The sequence below is a fragment of the Arvicanthis niloticus genome, chromosome X (genome assembly GCF_011762505.2).
Source record: "Arvicanthis niloticus isolate mArvNil1 chromosome X, mArvNil1.pat.X, whole genome shotgun sequence".
In the NCBI taxonomy this organism is placed as follows: Eukaryota; Metazoa; Chordata; class Mammalia; order Rodentia; family Muridae; genus Arvicanthis; species Arvicanthis niloticus.
Genome location: NC_047679.1, coordinates 16,831,503 through 16,855,784, shown reverse-complemented (window position 1 = coordinate 16,855,784; position 24,282 = coordinate 16,831,503). Strand labels below are relative to the sequence as shown.

Here is a 24,282-nt window from a genome sequence, read left to right as displayed (position 1 = left end):
ACTCTACCATCGTGCCTCATCAAAGACCTCAGCCATCTCTGATCACAAATAAAATATAACATTAGGGTACAATTATTCGTTATGCAAGCAGCATTCATTTAGGAAAAGCTGGGAGGAGAAATCGTGTGTAGACAAAGAGAGTTTTAAAGTTCTAGAAAAATCTAGCAAATTAGTTGAATCACAACCATTTTTTTTTTTATGACGCAGAAGTTACTTTTTGCATCTGTGATTGTTTCTGGAGCCATTTTGCAGAGATGGAAAAAGCCATGTCAAAACCTGACCACCAAAGCAAAAAGACCTCAGATACTTAAATTACTAGCACATCAAGGCAGCCTGCGACTGAGGGGCTACAGCGCTCACCTCACGGGCATAAACTGGTGGGGGAAGGGACAGATTTTAAAACTGCGTAGTTGTTCAGGGGAGTGGGGCGGGGAGAATGATAGCGAGGCTCTCTGATTTCATTTGAGCACATCTCGTTCCCGGGTGCTTGCGCACTCCCAGCCACCCTCCCCGGGTCTAGTCTTGTGGTCTTCAGAATCCCTGGTACTTTTCCCATTGGATAAAACGTTGCAAGGATGAGGGTGAGGAGGTTCTTACCCTAGCTTTCCTCACAGCCAATCGCCCCACAGTTTTCCTCTCATCACTGAGGGGAAGTCAGCCTGGTGATTGGTGGGCGCGAAGGGAGCCAATTAGAAAATGATGATGTGTAGTGTTGGCAAGCGGATTGCGTGAGAGAAGGCAGAGGTTGAGGGAACGCTAACGCCAGCTCCAAGGCCTGCAGCCAATGGTGGGCAGAACAGACGCCATGCCAGGGAGTGGGCGGGGCCTCGGCGACTGGCGCTGTGGGAGTCGGGCAGACGCTGTGGGAGGGGACGTCAGAGCGAGGTGGTGAGCAGAGCTGGTCGCGTGAGGTGTGGCGGCTCCGCTTCAAGTGGGACTGGTGGCGACGGCCTTGTCTGAGAGCGGAAGAGCCAGTGCTGTGAGTGCGGTCACCATGGACCGCCCGGACGAGGGGCCTCCGGCCAAGACCCCCCGCTTGAGCAGCTCGGAACCCCGTCAGCGCGACCTGCCGCCCCCGCCACCCCCACCGCTACTGCGACTGCCCCTGCCTCCACCTCAGCAGCGTCCGAGACCCCAGGAGGAAACCGAGGCTGCACAGGTGCTGGCTGACATGAGGGGGGTGGGCCCCACGCTGCCCCCACCACTGCCCTATGTCATTCTCGAGGAAGGGGGGATCCGCGCGTATTTCACCCTGAGTGCCGAGAGTCCCGGATGGGATCACGCAATGGAGTCAGGGTTTGGGGAGGCCCCTTCCACAGGGATTGTGGAAACACTCCCGTCTTCAGAAATCTCTGGGGGAAGCCTGGCAATTGACTTTCAGGTTGCAGAGCCCAGCAGCTTTGGAGAGAAGGCCCTAGAAACCTGTAGCTTAGGAGGGTGGGGGCCCCAGATGTTAGTTGGTCCAAAGAGGAAGGAGGAGGCTATCATCATAGTGGAAGATGAGGATGAGGATGAAAAGGAAAGTGTGAGGAGGAGGCAGCGGCGGCGGTGGAGGAGGAGGAGGAGGAAGCAGAGGAAGGCGAAGGAGATCAGAGAGAGGAGTGCCCAGAGGATGGAAAGCATACTGCAGGCCCTGGAGAGCATTCAAATGGACCTGGAGGCGGTGAACATCAAAGCAGGCAAGGCCTTCTTGCGTCTCAAACGCAAATTCATCCAGATGCGAAGACCCTTTTTGGAGCGCAGAGACCTCATCATTCAGCATATCCCAGGCTTCTGGGTCAAAGCAGTATCCTTCTCATCAGTATGCATGGGCCAGAAGCCCATGACTGAAGGGGAGATGTGCAGAAAAAAAACAAGGGGGTGGGGGAGGGTCAGAGATGGGAATGAATCCCCATTAGAAGATTCTAGAAAGAGCAGAAGAGCGATGGCAAGAGGGCAAAATCGCATTTTAAACTAGACTGCAGATGGGAAAAGAGTAGCATCGGAACGTTTAAAAAGAAAATGGATCCCAGACAGTAAAAGAGGGGGAGGGGGGTTAACAGAGAAGGCACAGAGCCCATAAACAGAACAGCAGATAAAGGAGGAGAGGAGGGGGAATACAGGTGATGAACTAAGGAGGGAGAGCACATAAACTCTTCAAGAAGGGGGTACTCAAACCACACAAGGCTCTGTAAGCTTAGGTCTCTGCTTAGATACCTAGAAATCTCAAATCTGTCTACTGTCCTCTCCATTAGAGGGGAGAGGAAAGAAATGGGATGGAACCCTGAGGAATCAGGAGAAAGGCCACTTGGTTGTGGCACTCAAGTGGTTAAATGAAGGGAAAGGTAGAACAGAAAGACTCCCGTCCAGTATTGGTGACTGTTGAGTTCAGCCCCAGGGAAACATGTATGTAACATTTGAAATACATAGGTTTAACATTTTAAGTGGAATTTATATAGGTATAAATACTTGGCCCATGATAAAAAGTGTCACATGATCACAGGCTCTCAGCAGTCAGGCACGGGGTATCATGCAGACATATAACTTCCATATCTAGACATGAGGCAACTGGTCTTAAGCACGCAGACGACCTCTAGAGGCATTCATACGCCATGTGGACACTGATCAGCAACACCTATACATGTAACGTCATTTAAATACAGGCCCTCGGTAACCAAAATGCATCATTACTTAGACTTGGGCTTTCAGCTCCCAGACACACAGTATTTTGTGAACATAAGCACAAGAATCACATGGACATGGTCAGAGACCGTTAGAATCTAGACATACAGCAAATATGAATCATAGCAAGGCTCCCTAACACTGAGGTTTAACATTGCATAAGCACTCACCTCCTCCACAGACATCACTCAAACACAGAAGGATCCCTCTTGCTTCAGCCTGTTTTGCACTCCCCTCCTTGGCATTGAAGAGATAATCCTTGACCTAAACTGCTCCACTCATCAGTTCCTCAACCACCCCAGAATTTCAATTTTGATCAACCAACGTGATAAAGACATTTTCCGCTACTTGACTAATCTTCAGGTCAGCCCAAAGAAGAAAACCAAGGAATCTGGTCTTTGGAGGTGAGGGGGTAGGTGGGAAGGGGCTTGGAAGGGATAGATACCACTATTACCCCACCCTGAGCAGGTACAGGATCTCCGACATATCTCCATGGGCTACAAAATGAAGCTGTACTTCCAGACAAACCCATACTTTACAAACATGGTGATCGTCAAGGAGTTCCAGCGCAACCGCTCAGGTAAGGTGTAGTCCCAGAATAAACCTGTGGCCCCTATATTATCATTTCCCCTTCCTTCTGTATCTCATCCTCTTCTTCTAGGCCGGTTGGTGTCTCATTCTACCCCAATACGTTGGCACCGGGGCCAGGAACCCCAGGCCTATAATCGCAGGAGCCATGACACCAGAGAAAGCTTCTTCAACTGGTTTTCCAATCACAGCCTCCCAGAAGCTGACAGAATTGCTGAGGTGAGGCCCCTCCTGGCATTGCCAGGGAAAGCCTTGTCAGACCTGCCCCTGGGTGCCTGAGAAATTGGGAGTGGATTCTAGGACTTATACTCATGGCCCTTTTTGGTCTCTCCCTCCCCACCCCTCAACAGATCATCAAGAATGACCTGTGGGTTAACCCAGTACGCTACTATATGAGAGGAGGTGGCTACAGAACAAACAGAAAGAAGCAACTAGGAAGACAAAGGTGATGAGAGGTTTTTTTGGGGGGAGGGGTATTTTTAAATAGGGCAGAAACTAAGCTAGTGTCACACGGGATTTATGGAGGCACAGGGGACCATTGAGGTGATCCAATGAATACACTGTTTACAAATGAGCAATGATGCCTAGAAGTAGCAATGGAACTTTCCCCCATTCTTCGAAATCCTAATACCCTACTGCCTTCCCAGTTACTCCCATTAACCTTATACTAAGTTCTAAACTTGCCCACATAGAGCCAAGAATCAGTATGAAATGGTGATCATGGAAGATGCTCATGACCATTATGCCATTGAAGACGTTGTCAGTGAACTCTCAGAAATTGATGAGCTCACTGACAATGAGGCCATTCACGACATCAAGATCTCTGACTTCATGGAGACCACTGACTATGACTACTTCGAAACCACTGATAATGAGGTAACCGATGTCAACGAGCCCCTGTGCGACAGTGAGAATCCTGACCCCAGTGAGGGCTACAACAAGATCGCTGACAACAAAGGGAGCATTGCCACAAGTCCAGATGACAACAGTGATGACCCAGAGGAAAAGGATTCCTATGACAGTGAGGATTCCAATAGCGAGAAAGCTGATGGTGACAACAAAACCCTAGAAAGTGACAACCAGCAGGTTACTAGTATCCAAGACAGCAGTGATAGTGACAATGGAGATGAGGGCAGTGATGATGAAGATGATGATGGTAATGAGGGGGACAATGAGGGCAGTGATGATGATGACGATGAGGGTGACAATGAGGACAGTGATGATGACAGGGACATTAAATACTATAAGAATGTCTCCGAAGTCTTTGACAAGGTTCTAGATAACCACACCAACCAGGATGACTATGCAGAGGAGGTAGAACTCATCTCTGAAGACTCAATTGAGGAAGAAGAGGAAGAGACCAGTGAGGAAGGTGAGATATAGGCCCCTTCCCCTTCCTTTCTCTTCTGAAAACACCCAAGCTTCTTTGGGTGGTGAGGTAAACAGAATGTGTGTTCTCTGCACTCAGAGGATAGGGCAGTTAATTTCACCTCAAGGAGTAGGAAAGGAGGGGGAGAGCTAGGGAAAGGAGGTACCATTAACGTCGAGCCTTCTCAATGGCATGGATTATTGACACAATGTTTGGCAAGGCTTCCGAGATTATTAGAGGACCCTCCTGAAAGCTGCTTCTCTCAGAAGAGTTTGTTGATCACATGTGTTAGGCAAATAATGCATAAATATCCTCGACACATTCTAAGAATCCTGCCTTTAAAACCCCTATTTCACTTTGCAGAGCTCCAGATTTCCCAGACCTCTTGACCACAAACATGTTCTTTGTCCAACACTGTATACACTTGGGAAACTGCTTAGGGAAGATTGCACATGGAAGTCTGAGGGATAATGCAGTATTTAAATTGACTCCCAGGTTTAGTTCTGACCTGGAAGACTGGGAAAAGAACTCATTTAAACCTGGCTATGGACAAACAGAGAAGTGAGCCCCAGGGGTAGGTGGCAGAGATAGGAAAACCTACCACTTCTGAAGGTTTGGTCATGGGGCTCCTGGCAAACTTCCATTGAAGAAAGGAGCAAGGCACCAAGGGTGAAAGTGTGCAGCAAGGGAGGAACCACAGACACATTTTTGGGTAGGCTGAGGAAGGGAATTGTCAGTCCTCTTTGTCTCCTGTCTTGACGCCATCTCTTTTCTCCAAGGATTGGAGGCAGAGCTGCGTAGCTCTGGAGTGGAGTGGGGGGAGGGAAGGGGGGACTAGACTGAAGAAGGCAGACTAGAGTCTATGTTTAGGTCACACGAGGTGCAAAAAGTAACTGTGATAAGTGTAAGGTCAAGGCCTCCCTCAGAAAGAGAAGCATGTTGAGGAGTGTGGGGCAGAAGAAAGGGGAATGTGTCAGTTTTGATCTGACAAAGATGAATGCCCTGCCCTCTTGCCTCCCTCCCTCCCTATTCTAACCTTGGGTCTGAGCACAATCTCAGTGTCATTCTCTGTCCCCTCTCACCCTCCCTGTCCCAAACAGAGGCACTGTTCACTTTTCAAGGGGCATCCAACCACCTTTCCCCGTGTCCTCTTCTCTTCTCCACAGCTAGCGAGCTAAGTGACGACAGCTATGAAGACGAACGAGTCTATGGGGTGGAAGGAAATGAAGTGAACTCAGAAGATTCTGATATCCAGGAAGTGCTGCCGGTCCCAAATCCTTGGGCCAGCCTGGGGAAGAAAGGGAAAATCGGATAAACAGCTTGCCCTTTAGGGGCTCTCTCTCTATACCCCTATATACCCTATCCCATTTGCCCTCCTCTTCAGCTAGGGCTGTGCCGCCCCATATTGCACTTCTAGGGGGAGACCGACTTATTACACGGGTTTAAAGTTTATTTTTATGGTTTAGTAATAGCAGAGTTCTTATTTGGAGGAGGGCTCACCCTCCCCTTCGGCCCTCCTCCACTGCAGGCTTCTGTGTGCTGCTAATGTTATTTATTGTGATGCCTTGGTCAGGGCCCCTCTAGCCCCCTTCTTGTGAGCTTAGGCCCAAGCCCCTCTCTCCGTGCTGCGTGGACATCCTATCTCTAAGCGAGAAGAGCCGCTGTGACCTTTGTCCCAACTGCACTATGGCCTCAAGACTCTGCTACCACCCGCTTCTCCAGAGTTTCTCTCCGACCCCTTTTCTTCCCCTCAACCAGCCCTGACCACTAGCCCGCCTCAGTGTCTTTGCAAGGCAGCTTCGCCTTTGTGGTAGTCCTGCTCCCCAGAAGCCCCGCCCCTTTCCCCGTGACCCTTGACGAGCCTAATAAAATTAAGCAAATGCAAAGCGCGTCTTGGAGTCTTTTGTCCGCCTCGTTGCGCCATCGCTAAACCGGCAGGAAACGCCCTGGCACCACGGTGGTATCAAACCGTTTCACTGGCCAAGGAGAGCCCCGCGAGACTGCAAAAGCATTGCGTCAGGCCAATGCGGACCATCCTGGCCAATCACAGGACGAGGTTGAGGGCGCCCTCCCTCCACCCACTCCCAGACCTAAGAAACTGCACTAGGTAGGAAAGAGCTTCCCACGCCTTTCCTTTGGCGCATGCGCAGAGAGATCCTGCGGCCTAGACCATCAATTTATTTGGTGATTCATCTATTAATTTACAGTGCGTCAAACCATTTTTTTTCAGGCCTAGTTCGAGCTGGCTTGGAAGAGCTATTTTTCTTGTTCACATATAGTTTAAAAAAAAAGTCACGACAGCAGTCTAGACAGCGCAACCGAGTCACGCAGAAGTGCTTAGGGGGGTGTGCAGTGGTCCTTCCTGGCCCTGGGCCAGATGTCCTCGAGGAGGCAGGAGAAAGAAATGGCCTGGGTCATGGAGTTTGCATTGAAAATAACGGAAAAAAAAGAAAAGAAATTACTATGTAGCTGTATGGTAAGATAGGCTCGGAGCTGGGCATCTGAAAGGCAAGTTTTAATCTTGGAGACCTTGAAAAGACTGACGAGTGCTAACCCTGAGATAATAGTAACTTTACTACAACAGACACCAGAAATGTTTACCATATTCACTCGATCGTGATGATGACTAAGCTTTAAATATTTTAATTATTTAATATATATTTATTTTTGAGTGTGTGTGTGGGGGGGGGGGGGGTGTTTTGCCTGCATGTATGTATATGTGTCTGTACCACTTGCATGCTTGATGCTCATAGAGGTCAGAAAAGGACGTCAGATCCTCTGGAACTGGAGTTACAGATGTCGTGAGCTGCCATTTGAATGCTGGGAACCCGAATTTCGGCCTTCTGCAAGAGCAGTTAACATTTGCATCCACTGAACATCGCTCCAGCCCCCTATTTAAATTGTGTATATGTGTGTGTGCCTAGGATAGTGCAGGTATCCAAGAATACAAAGAGGTGTCCAGTGGTGCTCTAGGAAACAAACTTTGGTCCTCGGGAAAACCAATACATACTCTTAACCATTAAACCATAGCCCCAAAGGTGTATTTTAAGTAAACAGCCTAGCCGGTTTTTAAAATATATCTCCCAAACTATGCATTGAAAGTCTTATTCTGCAGGACGGCTTCATCAAATTTGCCCTTTTTAAAAATGCCCTCTGCTGACTGTCAGGAGCATTGAAAGAGATCAGTGTGGAGTACCACACTCCATTTAAGTAAGCATTATATCTACTTAGGCTCCTCTTGGTTATGGCACTTTCTCGGGGTTTCCTTGTTTTTGGTGCCCTGGAGTTGTCAACACCGGAGGAATATTTGGTAGAATGTCTTTGATTGAGAATTATCTGACGTTTTCTACTTTTTAAAGGGCATAACGGGTTTGAGGGAGGAAGACCACAAATATAGCATGTCCCTTTCTTTACATCACATCAAAGGTATGCAACTATCCGTATGACATCATAGTAGATGTTATCATGGATTACCTGGCCAAGGTAATTTCTGCCAGGTTTCTCTACTCTAAAGTTACTGTTGCTCCCTTTCCCCTGCTTTGAAGAAAAGCTAACTGCAGCCCATGCTTTAAAAATGAGGAATTATCAGGGAGAGGAGGTATGGGATGTGGAACAGTCAGAGGACGGACCAGGATGGGGATAAAGACTGGACTGTAAAAAAAAGATTAAAGAATTTTTAAAAATGAAGGATTACACTACTCTTACTCTTTAAGAGAAAAGTGACTACATAAATTAATTGGAATTCTAATGCACAAAAATCTCCCTGTTCAGTAACAGCTTTTAGGATATTGGAATTCTATGGGAAGAGAGAATAAAGCAGTAGAGTTGATCGCAGGTTGCTGTGGGGTCTCTGACAAGGCCCCTTTCCTTTCTGGGCTTCTTCTTTGATAGGGTTTGAATGCTAGATCTTGGAAATAGATCTACTTGTTCTTTTCTTTCTTTCTTTTTTTTTTTTTTAACATGTTCTTGATAATGTTTTAGAGAGAAGATAGAGATTTTGATGATTCTGATTCTGACCCTGACTCACCATGTTAAGTAAACAGGACTGAGACAGAAGGGAGGAATACCTTAGCCAGGCATGGTGCTGCTCACCTGTAAGTAGTCAGAAGGCCAAGGCAACAAGATTGCTCGAGCCCAGCATTCAAGACCAACATAGCACACTCTATATTGTCTCTATTCCTCAAAGATAAAACCAAGCTATTAAAAAAAAAAAAAAAGATAGGTGAACTCTTATCCAAGGTAATGCAGTATCTCCAGACTGGAGTTTATAGAACCGGATCTTAAGCTATGGCATCTTGGGGAGAATGAGGATATATATCCCTGAACTATCTGAAGCCAGTGAGCACATATGTATGAAGAGAGAGGAAGAAGAGATCTCAGGAGTAAAGCCCCTGGAGTGAACCAGCAAGGAAGTCAGCTTAGCAGGAGTAGCTGCCAGTCTAACAGGGAGCAAGCCTAGATCCTCTTGCCTCAATCTGTCCTAACTGTCGTAATTCCCTCATCCCCTCTAGCAGGTAACCACTCTGCCCCAAAAGGACCCTGGTCTTCTGGGACACACTTAAATGCCCATAATGGGTCTAACACAGTTGGCCAGAGTGCTCATGCTCTAAGCTGAAGTATGGAACAAGAGAAAGTTCTTCACCCAAAAGTGACATCCTGTTACCAGTACCCTCTTTTCTCAGCCTGGATCTTAAAAAAAAAAGGTTAGAATGTTTTTAAGGTCAACCTAGCTCTAAAATATAGCATATAGCAAGCATCAGAAAACATGAGCATTATTAACTAGGACTGTAAACAGAAACCAAGAGAATGAATAACGATGGGTCTCATGCTTTGCTCCCCCAGGGCCTGGTCTCATGTCGAAACTACTTGTTTAGTAGATTTTACAGATCTTCTGGTGTCATGAAAGTGCCATTCACTTTTGTGGACAGAATCAGATTAGCAGGGACAAAACTAGATTCAGGACTATCCCTCCTTAGGTGACAAAAACAAACAACAACAACAACAAAAAAAAAAAAACCCAGCATTTGCTCTCTCACGCATTTGTTAATACATATTTCACTGAGTACCAGTGATGTGCCTAATTAGTCTAATAGAAATACAGCTAGGAAACAAAAGAAAACATGTCTGTCTGGTTGGAACTAAGAGATCAAGTTCAATTTTTGTGTCATTGATTTCTTTTGTGACCCAGTGAAACCTATAGACCTCTTCTCACAAAAGTATCTTTTAAAGTCAGAAAAAAAAAACCCATCTGGAATCAGAAGGAAAGCCAACTATTGAAATATTAAAATACAAAAAATGTGCTAGAGTCATATATGTATTGGTCATTAATCCATTAAATCATAGGATGCTTTGGTTTAAAGACGACAATGATTATCATGATTTCAGATTTATTTTATTTATGTGTGTATATGTGTATATGTACCTGTGCATCCACTCATGTGTGCTATGCAAAGGTGTGTGCCAAACAAAGATATCTGGTCCCCTGGAGAGGAGTTACAGGCAACTGACATTCATGCTGGCAACTAAACTCAGGCCTCTACAAGAGCAGTAAGCACTTGTAACCACGGAGTTATCTCTCTGGCTCCCAATTATCCTGATTTTAAAGCACTGATTATATATTTTAGAGATTACATATTGAAAAGATCTGCGACTTTATACTGTGATGGACAAATCTCTTTGATTGCTACTGGTAACAATCACCAATATTACTACTAGTGTCACAGTGAGTTACATCCTTTATTGAAAACATGCTGAATTTTGCTAAACAAAAGATGTAAATTCATTCCCATCCAAATTATTCCTCCCTGCCCCCAAGCTATATTCCCAGACTCTCCGGGAGGATCTGTGCTACCCAAATTTAAAATTTGTTAATAGAATGAGCCGTCCTATCTTCCCTTCCTTCTTAAATATCTTTCCTTTAGAAGAGAGAGAGAGCTGGATTTTATTCTAGGTAATTGCTGCGCAATTTCAGGCCAGTAAGTTTGCCTCATTGGAAGGCATCTGTGCTTGCCACTGAACTACCAATGCTTCATCGAGTTTGCTTCTTTAGGCCATAGCTTCTTTTTTCTTGAACACTGACCACACCTAATTAAAAAATGAAATAAAATCTGTCGGGTATAAATGGCTCGTACCTTTAATCCTAGCACTTTAGAGGCAGAGGCAGGCCTGGTTTACATGGCGAGTCATGCCGTGGGCTATAAAGTAGGATCACCGTATTCTCCATGGTTTACGCGGCGAGTCAGCCAGAGCTACAAAGTAGGATCACCTTATTCTCCATGGATGGAATTAGGAACAATGCTTACCGGGAAAGAGAGAAACCTAACTCAGAAACTCGTACAAGTGGGTGTGGAGCTATAGGAAACTGGAAGCAGAGTCGCAGTGTCTCTTAACAAAACGGTGTAAGGGCAATGTGGCTACAGAAAGAAAGAAGAGGTCACGAAAGTAATAATTCTATTCAGTGATTTGTGCTTAGCCTGGTTTAGGGTTTCCTGCGTGTTCACAAGTAACCCCCCCCCCCGGAAGCCCAGACCCGCAAAAGGTCTGAGGAGTAATCCTTTCCTGACCAGTGTTGTTAACGGAAGGGCTTGGCTCATAAGCCAATCACACTCTCAAGAGGGTGGAGTTTTCATCGGTGCTTCCAATTCCAACCAATCTCAGGGAAGGCTGGAGGGCAATGCTCCAATGGGAGCTGAGGAGCCCGCGGTAGTGGTGGAGCATCGCTACCCTGCCAGGGCTCGGTGGAGCGTTGCGTGAAAGCGTCCGTGTCTGCGAGATCTTGCTGTGGGCCAGGTATCCATTCTCCTGCGGCAGCTGTAGAACCTACGGAGACTAGAGGTATCCCAAGAGAAGCAGTAAAGATGGGGTGGTGGGTAAGAAAACGGCGGGAGGGGAGAGAATGGCCCAGAACGCATGTGGGGAGGGACCTGGCGCGCTTTTACCTGGGCGGCCTTTCGACTCTAGGTCCGTGGGTGGTGGAGGATCCTTTGCGTAGCAAAAAAGGAAGGCGAGTGCTCCTGCATCCTCTCCAGACGGTACCCAGGTGAGTAGTACCCTCTTGAACCCACCACCCGTGCCCACCCCCTGCGAGCCTCCCAATCCCGTTCTCTGGGGAAAAGATTTCGCGCAGGTCTGCTGCTCACGTGATTATCTGTGTTCTAGTCTTGACTCCATGTCTGCCTCTACCCAACATTTTCTGAGACATACTAAGACTCAGGAGGCCTAATCCTTACCTGACCCTTTGAAACCAGCTATGAAATTTTGAGCAATCCGCTTTACTTATTTGGGTCTCAGTTTCATCATCTGTCAAATGGGGGTCTGTCTCTACCTGAGCCAATGCGAATGCTTGGTCCCTATAATTTTTTTTCAATAAATAATGATTGTGATTGAAAGAATATTGATTCTCTTACTCAGTTTCTGACCCTCTCTCCACTGGATCATTTTTTGAGTGCTTCTGTCCTCACTTTCCACACTGAACCTAACTCTTTCCTATCCCTAATGTGGTTGGAGGTGCAATATTTATAGCAATGAGAGTGGCCCAAAGGTAGGGCGCAAGAGCTATTTGTCTCATTGAGGTTTAACAGCCTTCTCTGTTAAACCAGAAGAGACATCAAGAATGGGGAAAAATTATATTAAAAGCTACTTTTTATCCAGCTTTGATGGTGGTACATGACTATATTCACAACATTCAGGAGGATTGCCAGAAGTCCAAGACCAGCCTCAGGTACATAGTGAGTCCAAAGTAAACCTGGGTTACAATGTAAGACACTGTCTTGGTTCCGTCACCCCCACAAAACATTTTATTTATTTTTTTTTCAAGGAAATGTTTCAGCCCTGGCTATACTGGAACTCACTCTGTAGACCAGGCTGTCCTTGAACTCACAGAAAACCACTTGCCTTTGTCTTCCGAGTGCTTGGATTAAAGACATGCACCACCACCACCACCACCACCAGGGCCACAAAACAGTTTAATAGCCATTCTGTAATGTTGGTCACCACAGATAGTCCAAGGATCTTCTAATTATATCCCCATGTAGCCCTGGGCATCTTTTCTGCCCTCATCCAGGAGTTCTAGATCAGACGTTTTGAAACTGGCAAGTATCACAAATCTCTTCCATCCCTATCCTAACTTTTCAATATTCTTGCTATACCTTTGTCATTCTGACAACTATAGATCCAATAGCCTATTTTTATAATGTACAGTTTGCCTCCACTATTTTTTAATGAAGAGCATAAAAACTAGACTCTGTATAGACAGTCCTCCCACAGCTTATAATGACATTTTAATTGTAATATAATGGAGATACATTTATTTTTGTATACTTGTTTGTTTTTGTTTTTCAAGGCAGGGTTTCTCTGTGCACAGTACTGGCTGTTCTGGAACTCACTTTGTAAACCAGGCTGGGCTCGAACTCTGCCTCCCGAGTGCTGGGGCTGAAGAAAAATTTATAATAAAACAGTATGCACTTCAATACATAAATGCTTTGATATGACTTCACTAAAAAAATAATTTTACACATTAAATCATGTATGTGACTTGTGCAGGTGACAGCTACATGTGTATTGCTTGAGTGGTGACTCAGAAACTATAGGTATGATAATAGTTCCATTTTCATAAATGATGAGTAATTCTTCATAAACTTCTATGCAAAAGAATGTATAAATGTCTCTCTGATTGCTAGATTTCTAAAAAAGTGAGTATGAACAAATTTCCTTGTCACTGACTCCTTTACTTTTCCTCCTGCCACTCTGCTCCCTTACTCCATCTCACCTATAACAGCCTCCTTGAGGTTATTTGAATACATTAGGCACCCTTTTGCCTGGAGGGGAGTTTTATTAGGCCTTACCCTCCCTTTAGAATACTCTTTCCCAAATTATCCACAGGTCTCATTCCCTCACTTTCTTCAGGTTTCTGTTTAGTTGTCATTTTCTTGTTGAGGTCTACCATGATGATCCTGCTTAAAAATCCATCCAAGTTCGAACACTAACCCAACTTTATTGGTTCCCATTGCATTCCATCTTCTTACATAGTACAGTTACATGTTGCTTAACAATGGAAATATATCCCGAGGAAAGTATCATTATGTAATTTAGTCATTGTGCAAAAATATAGAGTGCTTATTCAAACTAAGACCTTTGTGACATCACCAGACAATACAATTTTATGGGATGAACACCATTTAAGCAGGCCATTGTTGACCAAAACTTCATTATACAGTGTGTGGCTGTATGTTATTTACTTCTATTGTGTTTGTAGTTTATCGTCTATTTATCCACTCAATTGTAAGCTCTAGAAAAGGGAAAGGGTTTTTTGTCTTTTTCTTTTTTTACTTACTGATGGGTTCATAGTACCTAAAATACTACTGGTACATGATAGGCTTTCTTTAAATGTTAGTTAAATGGATAAATTAGAAATGAATAAGCAGACTTCTTTAAACTCAAATAACAGTTTGGAGGGTCAATCTAAAGTTGTATGGATGCAGTATAATTCTTTGTTCTGTGGTGCTGTCTGGTGCACTGCAGAACATTAGGCATCTCTGGTAGATGCCCACTAATGTCACTAATGCTCCCCAATGATCATGCCAGTTAGAAATCCCTGCCCCCAACAAACAGTCTGACTTGAACAGTGATCTGGCTTTCCACTGAACACTCTTGCCCACCCTTGCAGCCTTCTAATACTCCACTGTGTGATTCTAGTTGCCCTTTCCACTAATTTTCTTTCTTTCCTTTTTAAGCCCATTTTTGTTTTCTGATTACTTTTAGTCTTTCATTACTTTGACGTTTGCATTTGTTTTTGTTTTTTAAGACAGGATCTCTCTACATAGCCCTGGTTGTCCCAGAACTCACTATGTAGAACAGGTTGGCCTCAAACTCACAGAGATTCACCTGCCTCTGTCTCGTCAGTGCTGGGATTAAAGGCATGTACCACCACTCCCAGCTGAATTTGATATTTTTTAAGTATCCTGGCCAGTTATTTTATAGAATTCAGGTTTGCGTAATTTTTGTTGTGATTATATTAGTTTTAAGGTCTGTATTTTAGGCATGAATACCAGAGGATATGTTGCATGTTTGTTGTTATATCAGGAGGGGACATGATAACATTTTGCCCTAATATTCTTTTTTTTTGGGGGGGGGGGAGGTTGGGAGCCAGCCTGGCCTGAAATGGTTTTAAGGATACAGAATTGGACATATTTTTTAAAACTGATGGTCTCAGGTAGCTTTAAAGATTGGTGGTCTCTAGCCTTTTAGCCCTCTAAGGATGCTGGATGCTTGATGGTTACTTCTAAAATGTCCTAAATTTTTTCTTGCTTATTCTGTGGTTAAAAAACACTGGCTTGGGCGATTAATACCTGTTGCCTAGCAGCGAGGAAATTGCTCCCTTCTCTGTCCAGGCAGCTAAAAGCCTCTCTTGCTAGGCTGGTTAACTCTTTGTGAACCAGAGAGGAAGGAAAAGAATTAAGTTGCTTTATGCAGGCAGACACGCACATACACATATACGTTCATACGTACATTTAGGTTCTCATTCACATTCTCATTTACACATTAACACATTCACATTCTTGTTGGGCCCAATCACCTGTCTCGTACACTCCACAAGTATTCATGCAAGCTTACATACATACACACATATACCTTCATACGTATGTACAGACAGACAAACAGATATTTTGGATGGATGGAAGGGGTAGAGTCCTCCAAGCCAAACCATGCAGCCAACAATTTTATTTCTTTTCTCTGGTCTTTTAAATACCTTCTTAGACAAAGGTTCTTTAGAAAATCACCTCAGAGGTAGAATATTATATAAAATGGGAGCTACAGAAGGAAAAAGGTTCAAAGCAGTGTTTCCTTCTGTAAGCATGTTTTAAGTTCAAAGCAATGTTTTTACATGGCCTTGCTTTATCATAGTGCACACCTGTGGCCTTATCCTTGGACCTAAATGCTTTTCCTTGAACACAAAATTGTCTCAAGCCTATTTCTCTTTTTAGTGTAATCATGAAAGCTCACTGTATTTCTTAATATGCAGCCTTTACTTACTATTCTGAGCAGTGGGCACATTCTACTCTTGATTCTAACTTTGTTACATCTTTCTAGCAAAGCGACTAGGACCATTTCTTAAAACTCTCATCCTAAAATTATTTGAATAAAATCAGGAATTCTATAGAATCATTAATTCACCTAAACACCATTAATTCGTGAAAGTTCATCTTTATGTTGATCTGCAGGAAAGCTAATGCCCAGGGATTATTATATTAATGTAATAATAAGAGGGAAGGCATATTAGCTTCAAGAAGCAATCCTGAGATAAAGTCTCTTTAGAACCTTGCCATCAAGCTCACCCATGGCAGACCATGCAAAAATGGTGGGCCACCTCCAGGAGGGCCACCTGCTAGCTTTAGCCTATCCTAGATGGCTGCTGACATTTTTTTTTTTTTTTTTTTTTTTGCTTTGACTACTTGTTCAATGTAATGCCTGTCAGGTTCCTTCCATAGTTATATTCATATGCTGCATCACAATGTTTTGGCCAACAACAAACTGAAAATACAGCACTGTTTTCATAAGATTAATCATCTAGTGACATCATACACATTGGTTTGTATAAGTACACTCTAATAAAAGTGAACACTTGAGAAAAGCATCACCTCTGATCTCAGAAGCTAAGCAGGGTCAGGGTCTGATTAGAAAAAAAAATTTGATGTATATTATTGCAAGGGTACCTCAGTTGGTAGAACATAAGACCTTTTAAAATGAACAATGAGTTTCTTAGAATGTATCTGCTGTTAAGCAACACATTACTGTATTTGTATTACATTTATTTATCTATTCATTTATTGTGTGTATGAGTACACACATGCCACACACAGCACATGTGAGGAGGTCAAAGGACAGCTTGTGGGAATCAGTTCTTTCCATACCCAAGGAGTGCTCTGGGGATCAAACTCAGGTTCAGGTTATGAGGCTTGGCAGCAAATACATTTGCCTAATAAAGCCCTCATGCTGGACCCAAACTCTTATGTGGTTGCTTTTGTGTTTGTTGCCAAGGATGGAATCCAGGAATGATGAACACTGCCCCAAACCTGTGGTTTTTCTTCTGTATAATTAACAAGTGATTTATCTATATTAAGATACTCTGTTTCAAATCTTAAACTATCCACTGCCCCTTTATGTTAGTTGTACATACACATGACACACAGCTGCCCCTGCCATTTCTCATTCCTAGAAGAATTTGACCACATGAACTCTCACTTGCCTTCCTCCCTGGTACTGTAATTCAGAACCTTGCACATGTTGGTCAGGAGCCTTTCTACAATGCTAGTCACTGCCACTTTTTCTCCCATACTCTTCCAGGCTAACTGTAGGTGATTTTAATATCCTCATAGATGGTGTTTCTCAGTTCTCTCTGCTGAAATCTCCATGCTTTGGTCCTCATGCTCAGGCCTGTTGCTTATCTAAAATGTAAAGCTCTCAGAAAAAAAATGTCCATCACTCATGAGGCTGAGGCATGAGAATCATCAGTTCGAGGCAGAGTCTAGGTACAAAAGTCTGAGCATGATCCTGTCTCACAAAAAGAAGGAAAGGAGGTCTTTGGATCCCCCACCGTCTGCTGTGTACATGTGAATTCATTTACCTTGTCTTTTCTGTTACTATGTATTGATCATTTCTTGCTGTCATTAAAATCTAATCTTTCCACTTCAATTTTTAAAAAGCCCCATATTCTCTCTGGCTTTTTCTCCCAAGACAGGGTCCCACTTTGCAGTTCTGGCTGTTCTGGAACTCACTGAGATCCCCCTCTGCCTACAAAGTGCTGGGATTAAAGGTGTGTACCACTGTGCCTGGCAAAAAGCCCCATATCGTCTTCAGGGCATCTCTTCACAAGTTGTATCTTCTATGTAAAACAGCAATAATACACAAATGTTCTCTTATTGCTTCCCATCTTTTCTGTCCCATATTTCTGGTGCTGAGACTTGAACTATCTCAAATGCTAAGCATACACTTTACCACTAAGCTACACCCTCTTGCCTACTTCCATCTTTTTTGTCACAACTTTATTGAGATATATTTTGCGTACCATAAAATTTAACTTTCTGAAGGGTATTCAGTGGTTGTAGAATATTCATGATGATATGCGACAATCACCATGACCAGTCTTTGAACCGTTTAATCCTTTTAATCTTGATAAGGATGCTTCATACTCATTAGTCAGTTCCTAGTATTTCCCTCCCTGCTCCCCACACTCCCACCCCTGTAGTCCATGTAAATGATTCCATGTATGTAAGCATGATGGTGTGTGCCTTTAGTCCCAGCACATGGGAAGCGGGAGCAAGCAAATCTGTGTGAGTTCAGAGCAGCCTGGTCTACATAGCAAGCTCCAAGCCAGCCAAGTCTACATATGACTGTCTCAAAAAGAAAAAAAAAATGATTCCATGTAATATACTGCACTGGCTTCTTTCACTTAAAAATAATGTTTTTCAGAGGCTAAGGAAATGGCTCAGTCAGTAAAGTGTTTGCTGTACAAGTGTGAGGACCTGAGTTCAACCCCAAGACCCATGTAAAAAAAAAAAAAAAAACAAACCAGGCACTGTGGTACACACTTGAATTCTGTCCACTGGGAAAGGAAAGATAGACTGATCCATGGGGCTCAATAATGGCTTGGCCAGCCTAGCTTACTTGTCACTCCAGACCAGTGAAAATTCTATCTCAAACAAGGTGAGTGGCACCTAAAGTAAGACACACAAGATTGACCTTTGGTCTCCATGTGCACATGCACAAAAAATATTTTCCAAGTTCATCCGTGTTGTTGTATATGTTATTTTTATTACAAAATAATATTCTATTGTATGGATATTCTGTGTTTTGTTTATCCATTGGTCAGTTGGTAATCATTTCAGTTTTTATATTTTTGCAGATTTTCTTGAATGTCTGTGAAAGTGTTTATGTGAATGTTTTCTTCTCTCCTTAATAGAATCACTGTGTCTTATGACATCTGTATTTAACTTTTTTGAGGAGAAATTGTTTGCACAGGTTCTTCTACCATTTTGCACTCCTGCCAACAATGTAACAAGCATGTGCCAGTTTCCTCACATCCCCCACCAGCACTGTTTTTTGCCTTTTTGTTTTGCCTTTGATTATAGATATTCTAGTAAATATAAAATAGTATCTCATGATGGTTTTGATTTTTCATTTCATAATAATGCTTTGAAATGCCCTTTTGTGCATTTATTCTCTATTTGTGTATAATCATTAAAGAACTGTCTGTTTAAATCCTTCGTCATTTTTAATTGGATTATTTATTAGCCTTATAGTCTTGAGGTATGAGAGGTTTGGGGTTTTGGTTTTGCTTTGGTATCTGAATAGAAGACCCTTGTCAAAAATAGTAATCACAAATACTTTGTCGTGTTCTATGCATTGTCCTTTTGTTTTCTTCATTATGTCCTTTTTCCCCCCTAAGACAGGGTCTCTCTTTGTATCCCTGGCTGTCCTGTAATTTGCTCTATAGATCAGGCTGGTCTTGAATTCAGAGATCCACCTGCCTCTGCCCCTCTGCCCCTCTGCCCCTCTGCCCCTCTGCCCCTCTGCTTCTCTCTGCCCCACTCTGCCCCACTCTGCCCCCCTCTGCCTCTCACCACTGCCCAGCTTCATTGAGTCCTTTGATGCACAGAAATTTTACATTTTGATGAGGTCCAATTAATATCTTTTTCTATTTATCACTTGGGCTTTTGGTATGGTCCAAGAAATCAGTATCACAAAGATGGATTTCTGTGTTTTCTTTTAGGAACTTTATAGCTTTAGTTCTTCATATTTAGATTGATGACCCATTTGACTTAATTTTTCTGTTTAGTGTGAAGTAGGGCTCTGTCTTAATCTATTTTGTGTTGCTACAACAGAATGCCTGAAACTGGGTAATTTATAAAGAAAAGAAATTTGTTCACAGTTCTTGAGGCCAAGAAGTCCAAGACCAAGGGACCTTATCTGGTGAGCACCTTCTTGCTATCAGAACAGACAACATTGTGTGATGGAAACAGGCATCTTTCTCTTCTTAGAAAGTCACACATCTGCTCATGGGGTCCCACTGTCAAGCCTCACCACATTCTGATGGTCTCACTTCCAAACACTATCAGTATGGAAAATTAAGTTTCTAACACATGAACCTCCAAAGGACACATTCAAACAGTACTGGGTACAATTCTTTCCTATGATAAAGATACCTAATTGTCTTAGCACCTTTTGTTGAAAAGGAAATTATTTTCCCCACTACATTGTCTTGACAACTTTGTCAAGTCAATGGACTGTATTTTGAAAATATAAAGGTGAATGTCTGGACTGTAAATTTGTAAATTTCATTTCTCTGTATGCTTTATCACTACACAAGGCATTGTCTTCATTACTTGCTAAATTCAAGTAGCATGTTTGAAATTAAAAATAAATGGGAGTCCTCCAATTTTGTACTTTAAAGTTTTTTTGGCTATTGAAGGCCATTACTTTACCATATGAATTTCTCTGTCAGCTTATCAGTTCTTTTTCATTTTGATTTGTGTATGTTGTTTATATACCCTTGCTTTTATTTTAGCACATCATATGTCTAGCTAGCAGTTTATCCATATATTCTACATTTTTCAGGGGGGGTTGAAATTTAATTGTGGGTTGAGAGTCTTTAATTTCTTGTTTATTTGTTTTTAAAACAAGGTCCCTCTGTGTATCCCTCTCTGAGCTAGAACTTGCTATATAGATCAGGATGTTCTTTAACTTGTACAGATCCTTCTGCTGCTGCCCTCAAAATGCTGTGACTATAGGCATGTACCACTATGCCTGGCTGGAATATATTTTCAAAATATTCCCTAATAAGAGACAGGAGGATCTCTGTGAGTTTGAGGTCACCCTGGTCTACATAGTGAGTTCCAGAACAGCCAGGGATACATGATGAGTCAGTCCGTGTGTCAAAAAAAAAAATATTCCCTAATAATCTTCTGGATTGTATTAAAATTAATTTTTTTCATCTCTGATCTTAATTCCCATACTTCTTGTCTTTAGTTTGGCTAGGGGTTTACTGTTCTTGTTTTTCTTTTCAAAGAAAGAACTCTTTGTTTCCTTGATTCCTTCTGTTGTTCTTTTTTTTTAAAAAATATTTGTTTATTTGTTTATTTATTTTATGTACATGAGTGCACTGTAGCTGTCTTTAGACACACCAGAAGAGGGCATCAGATCCCATTACAGATGGTTGTGTGCAGCCATGTGGTTGCTGGGAATTGAACTCAGGACCTCTGGAAAAGCAGTCAGTGCTCTTAACCGCTGAGCCATCCCTCCAGCCCCCTTCTATTGTTCTTTTAGTCTCCATTTCACTAATTTCTACCATTATCTTTTTAAAAATTTCTGTGTGTGTGTGAGCACGTGCATGTGTGCATGTGCACACACAGCCTGAGTACAGATGTCTGTGGAACCCAGAGGTTCTTCCTGGAGTTGCAATGATTGTAAGCCATCCTGCATGAGTTCTGGAAACCAAACTTGAGTTCTCTGTAAGAGCAGCAGAGACCCTTAACTACTCAGCCACCCCCCTAGCCCTGTCTACCCTGATCTTTATCATTTCATTCTGTCTGTAGCTTTGGAGTTTGGCTTCTTCTTGTTTTGTAAGACTCTGAGATGAATCTTGAAATAATATCTTGAGATAATATACTTGACGTCTGTCTGATTTCTAGCACTCATAGCTATAAACTCCCCTCTTAGAACTTTTTCCATATCCTAAGGGTTCTGATAGGTTGCAGGTGTGCACCTGTAGGGGGGGGGTGTTCATGTGGGTGCATGTGCTTGTAGAGGCCAGCAACATCCAATGCCCCAGGAGCTAGGGTGTACTAATGTGGTGTCTGAGAAGGGACTCAGGTTCTCTGTGGGAATAGCACCTGGGCTTTTCATTTGTTTGTTTGACACAGGGTCTTGCTGTGTATCCCTTGCTGCCTCTGCCTCCTTAGTGCTGGAATCAAAGGCATACACCATCACCCATCACTCGTGCTCATGGAGTACCTGCTTTTAGCTAAGCTATCTTTGTCCAACCCCTAAAATGAAATACATCTTTAAAAAGTGTTTTATTAAGACTTATTGTGTATGTGAATGCCAACCTATGCATATGTGCACCGCATACATGCCTGATTCCCAAAGAGGCCAGAGAAGGGCTTTGGATCCCCTGGAAGTGGAGTTTAAAGTGGTCGTGAGCCATTTTGTAGGTGCTGGAAACTAAACCCAGATCCTCTGCAAGAGCAGCAACTATTCTTCCTGCTGAACCATCTCTGTAACCCTCCTTAAAAAATTCTTTTAAGAAGTTATTATGATTCTTTTATATTTGTTCAACCTTGCTTTGTGTCCTAAAAGGTATTTTAGTGCAGAGAAGGTAGTAGTCCTAAGAAGGACGAAAGTGCTGCATCTATGGAATAGACATTTTGCTCTTAGGTCCATTTGATCTACAGTTAATTTAGATCTGAAGTTTCTTGGTTTATTTTTTGTTTGTTTGTTTGGATGACTTAAGTAAAGATGAAAGTGAGTATTGGTGTCACCTATTATTGTATCAGGACCTATCTGACCTTTATGCCCATTAGTGTTTGTTTTATGAACTTGAAAAAATGCAAACATTATATATTCATATATATTTGCCGTTATTTTATCTTTGTAGTGGTTTGAATGAGGATGGCATCCATAGGCTCATATTAAATGCTTGGTCGCCCATTTCTAGAGGTGTTTGGAAAGGATTAAATTAAATGCTTTCTTTATAAGAGTTGCGGTGGTCATGGTCCCTCTTCACAACAAAAGAACAGTAACTAAGACAGCCCTCTGGTTGGATTGTTTTCTTTATTAATGGCCTTCTTTATCACTTCTACCTAAATTTGATTTGAAGTCTATTTTATCAAAGTTAGAATAGCTATCCAAGCTTTTTTTTTTCAACTTCCATTTGCTTGACAAATTGACTTTCTTGCTTTGGCTCTCTGTGAGTGTCTTTGCCAGTGACACCAGGTGGTAGTAGCATCACAGAGTAGAAGGTTGTGAGAACCACCACCACTCCAAGTTGTCATCTGACCTCCATATATGTGAGATGGCATGCACACACGCAAACACACGCTAAATGTAAGTTTTTAAATTTTTTCAAGTTTTTTTAATATGCCATTTGTATTTTTACATTTCTTCATAACATATATATTATATATATACATATATATGCATATATATGTATATACATATATGTGTATATGTATATATGTATACATGTATATATACATATATATATATGTGTGTATATGTGTGTGTATATATATATTTTTTTCTTATAATGGCTTCATGGTTTTTAGTTTCAGAGCCATGTTTTTGGGGGTTTTTTGTTTTTTGGTTTTTTTGGTTTTGTTTTTGTTTTTACTTTAGAAATGACTTGGCAACTTCCTCCTCTTATTTCTGCAAAAGATTTGTGAAGAATTGTGTGATGGTTAATATCAGTTGTCACCTTGACAGGATCTAGAGTCACCTAAGAGACAAGCCTCTGGGCATGCTTCTGAGGGATCGCCTGGATTGGGTAAACTGGCCCATCCTGAAGATGGGCGGTACCATCCCATAATGCACTGGGGTCCAGGACTGAATGAAAAAGAGAGCTTGAATTTAGCACAAGCATTCACTACTCTCTGCTTCCTAATTGTGACTATAATATAAACAGCTGCTTCCTGCTTCTCTCGCTGTCATGCCTTTCCCCACCATGATGACCTATACCCTTGAACTGTGAGCCAGAAGTCTTTCCTTCCTTAAGTTAATGAGGAAAATAGCTAATACAGACAGCTATTTGTTTTATGTGTGTCTTTTGCCCCCTCTCTCTCCCTCCCCCTCCTTTCTTCTCCCTCTCTCCCCTTCCCCTCTCTCTCCTTCCCTGTCCTTCTCCCTCTCTCCCCTTCCCCCTTCTCTTTCCCTCTCCCTCTCCCTCTCCCTCTCCCTCTTCCTCTCTCTCTCCCTCTCCCTCTCCCTCTCCCTCTCCTTCACCCTTCACCCTTCACCCCTGTCTCTGATTTTTGTTTTTTGAGGGTTTTTTGTTGGTTTGTTTTTGAGACAGGATTTCTCTGTGCAACAGTCCTGTCTGAACATCCCTAACTGTCTGGGATTCTCTTTGTAGACCAGGCTGACCTGGAACTTTTTGTTTTGTTTTGTTTTGTTTTTTCGAGACAGGGTTTCTCTGTGTAGTCCTGGCTGTCCTGGAACTCACTCTGTAGACCAGGCTGGCCTCAAACTCAGAAATCCGCCTGCCTCTGCCTCCCAAGTGCTGGGATTAAAGGCGTGGGCCACCACCGCCCGGCTGACCTGGAACTTACAGAAATCCACCTGCGTCTGCCTCATGAGTCCTGAAATTAAAGACATGCACCACCACTGCCCAGCCAGTTTCTCTTTTGTGTTAAATGTATCCTATCTACTTTTATTTCTTTGTAACTATGTTTAGTAAAGTTAAATTTTCAGCAATTACTCTAGGTGTTAATTAAAATTGCAACTTGAACTTTGGGTGTATATCAAAAGCAAGCTTGCTGTGGTGCAGAGGCAGGAAGTCAGCAAGAAGAGCTTGTACTACATAGCAAAGTGCTGTCAAAGAAGGGAGTGGGAGAAAGGGGGGGACTTTGTCCAAAAGAAGAAAAATCACAATCAAAAACAGTTTGCTTCATAAA

At 42.9% G+C, this 24,282-nt stretch overlaps 2 protein-coding genes across 4 annotated transcripts in view; both read left to right on the top strand.

Annotated features, from left to right (window-relative positions):
• Positions 1–736: 736 nt before the first annotated feature.
• Positions 737–6,504, top strand: Tspyl2 (TSPY like 2). Its single transcript, XM_034485706.2, has 7 exons — positions 737–1,786; positions 2,947–3,024; positions 3,130–3,241; positions 3,323–3,468; positions 3,600–3,694; positions 3,942–4,621; positions 5,785–6,504. Exons 1-7 carry the CDS (start codon positions 995–997, stop codon positions 5,931–5,933), a joined length of 2,052 nt encoding a protein of 683 aa, XP_034341597.1. The 5' UTR covers positions 737–994; the 3' UTR covers positions 5,934–6,504.
• Positions 6,505–11,236: 4,732 nt separating this feature from the next.
• The window catches only part of LOC117694753 (KANTR integral membrane protein), a 32,583-nt gene continuing 19,537 nt past the window's right edge, over positions 11,237–24,282 (top strand). The window contains exons 1-3 of one of the 3 annotated variants that reach the window (XM_076918753.1): positions 11,237–11,452; positions 11,579–11,657; positions 17,351–17,429. The gene's annotated coding sequence lies outside the window, so the exon portion shown is untranslated. The remainder of the gene's footprint in view (positions 11,453–11,578; positions 11,658–17,350; positions 17,430–24,282) is intronic. The other 2 variants (XM_076918755.1, XM_076918754.1) reach the window with 2 other exon arrangements.

Bases quoted from the DNA above. Each gene is read 5' to 3' on its own strand.
- Tspyl2 (XM_034485706.2), top strand. From the start codon at position 995: ATGGACCGCCCGGACGAGGGGCCTCCGGCCAAGACCCCCCGCTTGAGC. The intron at 1,787-2,946 runs GTATCCTTCTCA...TCCACTCATCAG, and splicing joins CAGGCTTCTGGGTCAAAGCA to TTCCTCAACCACCCCAGAAT. The intron at 3,469-3,599 runs GTGAGGCCCCTC...ACCCCTCAACAG, and splicing joins AAGCTGACAGAATTGCTGAG to ATCATCAAGAATGACCTGTG.